The 9,673-nt window shown below is 34.7% G+C and overlaps 1 protein-coding gene across 1 annotated transcript; it reads right to left on the reverse strand.

Moving 5' to 3' along the window:
• Nucleotides 1-5,278: 5,278 nt before the first annotated feature.
• Nucleotides 5,279-8,913, reverse strand: LOC120080138. Its single transcript, XM_039034707.1, has 9 exons — nucleotides 8,673-8,913; nucleotides 8,380-8,570; nucleotides 7,385-7,566; nucleotides 7,005-7,289; nucleotides 6,869-6,927; nucleotides 6,745-6,781; nucleotides 6,580-6,651; nucleotides 5,998-6,325; nucleotides 5,279-5,882 (listed from the first exon to the last, which is right to left on the reverse strand). Exons 1-9 carry the CDS (start codon nucleotides 8,908-8,910, stop codon nucleotides 5,511-5,513), a joined length of 1,764 nt encoding a protein of 587 aa, XP_038890635.1. The 5' UTR covers nucleotides 8,911-8,913; the 3' UTR covers nucleotides 5,279-5,510.
• Between the last annotated feature and the right edge of the window lie 760 nt (nucleotides 8,914-9,673).

Genomic DNA, 9,673 nt, shown 5'->3' on the forward strand with positions numbered 1-9,673 from the left:
GATTGTCTAGCGATGCTTAACACGGCGAAGGTAACAAATTTCCGGTGTTTACTATGCCGATGTTTTTAATCAGTTTTACTAACAATGCAGCTTATGAGCTAGATTGTTTATGCCGTGCGGCGTAAATGATCCCGGATCTGATACTTGCGATCGCTTAACCCCATCGTCTACACGACCCGATAACCCTTGTCTCGTTCTTCTCGAGAACCACCTTTGCTCTTATGCTTCTTCCGAACGTTCAGCACTCAAACTGCTTGGATTACAAACTCGTTACTATTATTGTGGCAAAAAGCAGGCCCTTTCAATTAACCGAATTGCAAGTTAAATCAAACCGGAAACATCCAGAAAATTTCATTAATGACCATCTCACAATTTAACATTAAAGCCAGCAGGCATATGCACCACCAAGAATGTTATCAATTCGTTGCATCATGAATTGGATATCAGAACTTGTCTGACTACCATAGGATCTCTTTTACAAGAGTTCCATGAGCGCGTTTGGATCTTTCCTATTTCATTGACTGACTAACACATCATTCTATTACAGGTATATAAATACATGCTTTCACATAAATTACAGAGATTGTTCACCAAAATACTAGAGTTGAGTTCTATCACAAGCGAACTTTCAACGCTTCATAGTAGGCAACCCCTTACGATCTTTATCGCCCCAAAACAATCAGCTAATACTGGCAGTCGTCTACCGAGCTGCAACTGAACAAGAACGGCAGAGATGACCTTACTAGGCCTTGGTTATTTCGAAGTGAGAATCCAAAGAGTGTTCTTGTTGAATTTCGTTAGAGAAGGAAGAATAGCTGAACGTAGAATGTAAGCAAGTGGGAGAAGGCTATCGTTTAGCGGATGTTCATCGTTTAGAGAAAGTTCTCGTGTAGGTTTTACTAAGCGTGTTAGTATTTAGTCAGCGATCGTTTAGAAAAGCTAAGCGACATTTAGCTGGTGCGACGTGATTAGACGCGGGTGTGTGCGATCTGTTATTAGCATAAGAGCTATCGCATAGGCTCTCGCTAAGCGATCAAAAACTTTTTACACCTTTTGGCGATTTTTTTTCGAACCCTTTGATAATGAAACAAGTTTCGTTTGATTCTTAGTTAAAATAACCGAATACTTTTAACTAACGCACGATTGAGGAGAAGTTTTCGGCAATTTCACATAATTAACCAATTATTTAATAATTAATATATCATATTATATTCTTACCCTTTGTATAGGACGCTTCGCCTCGCATGCTCCCATTACACGAATGATCAGTCGGGACCATCTGTGACAGTACCACCTGTTGCTCAGCGGTTATTTATCCATAGCGTTATCAGGATAAGATTTCCCTCCTATATCCATATACTACAGACCATTTTGGTTATCACTCAAGACATGATCCACTGTCTGTTTATTGGTTTGTGATAAAGCAAATAAAACAAACAACTGAGCAAAATCAAGATGTGAAGTAAATATCATATATTATACAACACAAGCGTTCGTACAAACTGTTTACAAACTACAGGACACGAGATTTTAGGGCATTAACCCCAACAGGACACGAGCGTTCGTACAAACTATTTCCATAGTAGTTATCATCTTCCATTACACCCACATCATTCTAATGTTCTTGAAGAAACACAATATTATCATCTGAAAGTGCACTTCTTCTCTCTCTGATAGATCTTCTAAGTGGAACTTTTTGATGTTGTTGAGTTTGAACTTCAGGTTCAATAATGGGGACTTCAATGTTGTCTTGTTCTATAATTGGTTCAATAATGAAGTCAGGAATTAGAGCCTGAACATCATTTATAACCACATGAGGAAAAGAAACTAATTCCCCTTCAAAGGCAACTTTCCTTATGTTATCTCCCCTCCAAACTCAACATCCTCAAGGAATCTAGCATTTTCCATCTCAAACAATGATCTAGAAGTGGGATCATAAAACTTGAAACACCAAGAGTGCTCAGAATACCCAAAGAAATAGCAACTAATAGTTCTTGAGTTCAATTTTCTTTCATTAGCCTGTAAGGCCTAGCTTCAGCTGAACAACCCCAGATATGAAGATGTCTGATACTACACTTCTTTCATGTCCACAACTCATAAGGGGTTTTAGCTACTACTTTACTAGGTAATATATGCTACAGTCTTTAATGCCTTGCGCCCAGAGGGATTGATTAATCATACTTCTTACCATATTCTTAAGTGTCTTATGGAACGATTCATGTTGGATTTTCCCGACATAGTGTCTTATGGAACGATTCCACATTCCTCTAGGTATTTGACAAAGGGCCCTGGACGTTGTTCACCTGATCCACCATATCTATCGTAGTATTCACCGCCACGATCAGATTTGTTAACCTTAATTTTCTTTCCAAGTTAAAGTTCAGCTTTAGCTTTGAAAGACTTGAAAACCTCTATCATGAATTAAAATATAGGTATCTATATCTTGAATACTCTTCTATAAACGTAATAAAATATTGTTATCCATTCCAAGAAATCGTAGGGAATGGACCACAATGTCTGTATTTATTGTTGGCACCTAATTTTCTTATGTTTGGTTGTTTTTCCTTAATACATTCCACACGAACGTTGAAGTTACTTAAATCAAGGGAATCAAGAAGTCCATCTGACACAAATCTTTGAATTTTCTATTTAGAGATAGGACCTAAACGCTTGTGTCATAACATAGCAGAATTTTCATTTAATTTACGCTCTGTACCACATGAATTAGATAACAAGATCTTGTTAAATGAAGCAAAAGAATCAAGCATATATAGATTATCAATTAAAGAATCGGTACCAATAAGCTTGAAATCTTGAAAAAGACTAACTTTATTGTTTCCAAAAGAACAAGAAAAACCAAATTTGTCCAAATTGAAAATAGAAACTAAATTCCGTCTAAATAGCAGTATAACAAAATTCTCATTCAGATCCAAATAAAAACCAGTTTTAAAAAGTAATCTAAAATTTCCAACAGCATCAACTGGAACTGCTTTGTCATTGCCCATATAGATGAATCTCTCAGCATCACTTGGCAATCCTGCATTAAGATACTTATATGAGTAGTAGCACCAGAATCTATCCACCAAATATCTGTAGGTACATAAGCTAAATTGACTTCAGAACAAACCAAAGTAAGAAGTTTACCCTTCTTTACATGTCACTTGGCATACTTGGGACAATCTTCTTTGAAGTGACCTTTCATTTTGTAGAATAAACAAGAATTTTCAATAGCTTGTTTCTTGTTTTTATTCTGTTAAGATGTCCCTTCTGCAGCATCCACAAATTTTCTTTTCTTCGTATCATGAGAGTTTGTTGCCAAATGAGCACTTTTTGTCATTTCTCTCTTAATCCTATATTCTTCTTGCATACATTGTGAGATAAGCTCATTAATACTCTATTCATCCTTCTAAGTATTATAGCTTATCTTAAACTGAGTTAATTGTGCAGGAAGAGAGATAAGTACCAGATACACGAGTAAAGTTTCATTTATTTCGCTATCAAGTACCTTTAATTTACCTACAAGATTGGACATTTCTATAATGTAATCCCTTATGTTTCTATTGCCCTTATACCTCATAGAAGTTAAAAGACTACTTGCTTTCCCTTTTTCATTTTTTAGCAAAATATTTCTCAATTTGAGCAAAGAACTTATTGGTATTTTCACTTTCCATGATAAAGCCCTGAAAAGACTCCTGATTAGATTGCCTAATGATCATCAAACATATGCGATTTGACCGTTTCCACTTTTCTATATTAGCCGTATTCGATTGTTCCTCAGCAAAAGTAGGTTTATCGGTCCTAATGCAACGTTCAAATCCATACACCCGAGAAGTATCTCTAGACTTTCCTTCCAAATCTTGAAGTTTTATCCATTCAACTTAGGGATTGAACTCAAATTTCCAAATAGTTGAGTAGGACCAACTAAAACAATAAACAACAAAATATATACTCATAATTAAAATATAACAAAATAGTTTCACATATGTGGTGGACCCTTTTAACAAGATACCTAGCACAACATTGATGTCCAGCCTTTCGAATAAAACACTAACTGTGCAATAAACTCTGTCAAAAAATAGTCTTTCTTTAAACCGTTTATTTTTCACATGAGCAATCCTTATAATTGTCACGTACTCATTACCACATGCATACCGACAATTTGGCCAAGTAATTATCTTCCTTTAGGCCGATAATTATTCGCATAAATTCATGAATATACACATCTTATATTTCATAATTAAACCGATCTAGATAATATAGGCTACTTTGGTAACATATTATTTTTTATCAATTCAATCTAAAATATAAGACATAATAATATAATAAATATTATTGTACAAAAATAAAGGAAGAACATCAAATAGTCTTTATCAATATTCACTCAATAATTGCATATATATAATACAATTAAAATAATATAAAAAGTGAATATCACTAAATATCATCAATCAAATTTAAATTTAAATTCACCAAAATATCAATCAAATTTAAATTTAAACCACAACATAATCCATTAATCTTGAAATCATAACATGCAACAATCCCAATAATTGTATGAAATCAATTTAGTAGCAATTATGCTATAGATCATGCAGTATATACTCAGAAATTGGATATCATCCCAACAACCAAGAAACCACCAATTAAGTTGCCACTGCTCAAAGAAAAAACAACTTTACCTCATTAATATATATATATACCGAATTCAATTAGATTCCATTGAGAACGTCTGACTATGCTAATAGAATACCTTCTGCCGGCGAGACGTTTTGATGAACGCTGAAGTTCTCATGTGTTGCCGATGTGAATTTTCATGGGTAACGATGGTTTCATTTTTTTTTAATCTTAATTCTCTTAAACTTTTAATTATCTTTACCAGAAATTGAATCAAAATTTCAATAATCCAAAATAAAATTCATGCTCTGATAATAAATAAACCCTAAAATTCTTCCTGCCAAATCGTCAAAAATAAATAACATTTGTGATTGATGATAGCTTCAAGATGACAATGACTTTAAAATCTTCCTCAACCAAAACTCTAAAAACTCTTAGTGAGATCTCTATAGATGAGATTCAAAAAAGGCCGAGTGCTTATTGTTTATTATTTTGGTATATTGAGGACCATAACCTAAAATTTTTTTATATACTAGTTCAATTAGAATTCTCATTAAACCCTAATTAACTAGAAATGAGCTTCTATTCATTAAGTTCATACTCAAGGCACAATCTAATAAAAGAACCCAATGTAATAAATTATATATCCACGTAATAGCCCATACTTTAATTAAACATAATATTATTTAAATATATCAAACAAAATATGCCCCTAAAATAGAACATCACACGTGACCCCATTAAAATCACAACAATGTTTGTTCATCAAGAGAAAGGTGACCCCATTAAAATCACATCAAATAAATGGAACTCTTAAGCTGGTCATGTAATAGAATAATGTACATGGAAAGACAAAAAACGCCGAGTGTTTAGTGTAATGCATATGGGATTGATATCTAGCTGCCCTTGTCTTGTCCTTCTGGAGCTTTGGAAACAAACTGCTTTGTATAAACACGATGTCGTCGCTCTCTTGCATATATAATCCAGAAGATCAGGGAGAGCATGACAGCACCAGACACCAAAACCAACCCAACATATATCCATTTCATGTATAGTCGGAGGCCAGGGCAATGGTTGTTACTGATATCCGTAAACACTTGTCGAACGAATGTACAGTCTACGAGTTCAACCAAGAACGGTCCATAGCGATACAAACCATAGCTCACGTTTGCTGCTGCTGTCATTTGGTTGTAGAAAGCTGGAGTCAACCGACCAGTGGTGGTGCAAATGCTAGAGGCTGATACTTGACAAGTGAAATCCCTCCAAACCTGCACGCAACAAATCAAGATCTTGATGAGAATATCGAAGCAAAATGCAGTAAAAGGCTGTGTCATATCGTATGTACTTGTTTGAGCTAGCTATAATATAACATATATCTCTCACCTCAGGAGCTTTGTTCAGCTGTAATTCCTTTGCCGAGCAGGGTCGATCGGTCAGATTGGAATGAAACGGACTACAAAGAAGTGGCACCAATGGGCCAGATTGATTGTAATTCACAGGAGGGCCGATATTTGGAGGGGGGTTGACATTTGAGACTGTGTTGATCACTCCATTGACCAAACTAACAAGTTGGAAACTCACATTTTTGGTTACTGACTGAATTTCTTTGGCAGTGGCATTGTCGACGCATGGAAGGATATCGTCTAATGCCGTGTGGGCAGTGGGATTCTGTAGCCAATCTTCCATTGCAACACATGTATCTCCGACCACACTAATGCATACGATGAAAAAAGAAGAATCAATTTGAAGCTGATAGAGACAACAGTCAACAAAACAAGAACACTTCTTGAACAACAGATGTCTGTTTCAAGCATCAAACTGCTGCTTTCCAATCCAAGCCAAAGCCACATTTAGCTATCTATCATATTGAATATCCTACGAGTTCAATTGGCGATATGTATATTGTATTCTTCCTATATGCATCATTTTGGTTACAAAAAAACTTAATGAAATAGAAACCCTTACTTGTGAAGAAGAAGAAACACGCCACACAGAAAGAATGTGACCGTAACGAGAATCCAACCAAATATTACCAAGCTGCGACCATTAAGAATGGAGTGTTCAATAGATTACAACATTGCATCCCAAACCTGATTGCAAAAAAGAAAATGGAACCGTAGATATACTTACGTGTATACGACACACTGCAATCCAAAGATGGAACATACTGGATCAAGTACCAAAAATGATATAAGAAAGGTTCCAATTACGGTCAGTTCATAATTTATTTACTCAGAGAAGTAAAAATGCTTACAGAATCCAATAAATGCCAACAAGAGCATAACAGCAGCAAGAATAATGAGGATGAGTCGGCTGTGATATGCAACATGAAAATTTGTTACTCGTGGTCACTGAAAGCACCGAAATTTGATACAAGATGTTCTACTTACTTTTCATCTAGGCCTTTTTGTATCGTGCCTGAGTTGTCAGAAGCTGCATTAGTAAGAGTGGAAGAAACAGAATTTATCTTTGTACCAATATTGTCAATTCCTTTCTGGATGTCTGCAGACAGAAATATCGAATCGACTCCGATAGACTTCGCTGAAGAAAGATATGCTGACAAATTTTTTAGGTTTTCAGCAGTTCCATCTGCCTGGTCTACTATATAGTCCAATGTGCTCAACGTACGGCTATGAAACTTCCCTTGACCAACATATAAAATGACACATCCTACACTGATTCAAAGTATGAAAACGAAGATATCTTCACATTAACTTCTGAGCCACATTAGAAACTTTAGACTGCAGATTGGAGGGAGAGGGATGTTTACATTGCTGAGATGGTGAAGAATATGAGGAAAGCGAGAGAGAGGGCATAGGCCGTCCGAGAATAGCCGTAAGGCTCCCTCCGACAACAGCAACAACAAAGACAGGTGATGAACAAGCATATCCCAAAGAGCACAAACCAAGCAATAGCAATGACAACGAATGGAATAGCAGTAAGAGCAACAGACTGCATCAAATTGGAACAGGACAGAAGGCGCAGTTGTTAATATAAATATCAAACGACACAAAAAGTAATGAAGATAAGACCTAAAAACAGGAAGCCGAGTTCGACTTTAGCCAAAAATTAACAACCAAAGCTACCTGTAACAAATTTGCCAAAGATCTCAACTTCGAAGGATCTTATTTCAAATAAAGAAAATCCATTTAAAACTTGATCCATTAAAATAGAAACACAACATACACCACATACGACCATGTACTAAAATTTCTTTCCTTGTTCTTTTCTAACAAGAAATGACAGAAATACACAACACTAGCAAGTATAGGGCAAAGAAAGATCAAAGAGTGAGAACAAGGTACAAAAATGTTCCAAACAACACATAAATGATCGTCTGATTGTTCACTTCGGCGAAAATCACAAATAAATCAGCTTAAGCTTGCGAGTTTAGAGGTGATTTAGCATGATATCAGAACAAGAGATTCTCCGTCTAAAGCCTGTAAAATATCATTTTCTCTCCAATTAACATTGAAGATCACTTGTAAGTCATATGCTAATTTCCGTTCCCAAAATTGTGAGAAATAACCCTGACTCACCAGTTTAAACTTTTGGGTTCACAAAACAGGGGAAATTAAATAAGATTAGCCTCATAGGAAACAGAAAAATGAAAAAGACTACCAAGTCATACTCTTACAACTACCAAATCAGTCTAAATGGAGAAGAAACCAAAAAAGGGCAACACATAAACCACAACACAAACAATAAAATCAGAGTAATTACAAGTAGCAGAGCCCAAAATTGAGAATCGAAGAAAGAACTTACAGCCCAGTAATGTTCATTGCTGATATTCCATCCACCCACATAGGGTTTGAAGTTATCGAGGGGGTCTTTCCTCTGAGTCCTGGCTTCGGCCAAAATCAGAGACGAATTCACAGCAGGGTCCTGCTCCGTAAGGCTTCTTCCAGTCCTCCATGGCTCCGACAATTGAAAAACCTCAACCCCACCAGAGTTTTCTGATTTTCAACAAAACCCAGAGAGGAAAAATCTCAGATTATAGAATAATGGAGCTTTTGGTTCAAACCCAGAAAAAGAGGAAAGAAATTAAAGAAGAGTACCTAAGATGGGAATGGCAGTGAGGGCAGAGACGGTGAGTGAAGAATGGGAGAAAAGGAGAAGGGAAATGAGGGAGATGGGTCGGAGGAGGAACATAATGGCTCTCGTTCTCACATTCAGAGAGAAAGAGAGAGGGATGAGCTTTGCAGAAACCGAGCTTGATTTTTCTCTGGAATTTGAAAATCTTTTATCTTTTGGTTTGGGAAATGGAATGGACGAATTTGAAGTTGGACCTTTCATTCATTCCTTGGACGTGAAAGAAAAATTAAATGATAATGTACTTAAAAAATAATAATAAAACAAATTAATAATGATTTTAACAATAAAGAAGGAAAATTTACTCTTTTTTTTTTAAGTCCCGTGTATTAAATAATATCTCCGTGGTTTAATCTCTAAGTTTTCAAAATATTTAGTCCCTAGACTTTTTAAAATAAATTAATTTGATCTGTAAATTTTCAAATTTTATATTTTAAACTCCTAAATTTTTAAAAATAGATTTAAAAGGTTCATATAGTAATTTTTTTATTATTTTAAATTAAAAAATTATATTTTTAAGAAATTATCTTTTCTCTTTAGAATTATTTTTTAAGCATATTTAAATTTTATATAATTAAATAAAATGAAAATACAAAATAGTTTAGAGACATTTTAGACCTAATCTTTAAAATTTGGGGATTGAAAGGATACATTTTGATTATTCAGACACCAAATGTACCTATTCTAAAATACAAATTATCTTGAAAGTTTATTGACTAAATGCACTTATTTTTCAGAACTCAATCTTATTTTTAATGAACTCTATTTTTTCTAAGGGTGTATTTGGCATACACTTTCAAGTGTTTAATTTAAAAAATAAGTCATTTTGAAAGAAATTGCAGTGTTTGGTAACCACTAAAAAATAACTTTTATTTGTATGTTAATCAGTTTTTATGAAAAAAATAATAATAAATAAACAAATAAAAATGAACTTTTTTTAAAATATTTTTTTTTTTAAAATCAATTC

The sequence above is a fragment of the Benincasa hispida genome, chromosome 6, assembly GCF_009727055.1.
Source record: "Benincasa hispida cultivar B227 chromosome 6, ASM972705v1, whole genome shotgun sequence".
Classification (NCBI taxonomy): Eukaryota; Viridiplantae; Streptophyta; class Magnoliopsida; order Cucurbitales; family Cucurbitaceae; genus Benincasa; species Benincasa hispida.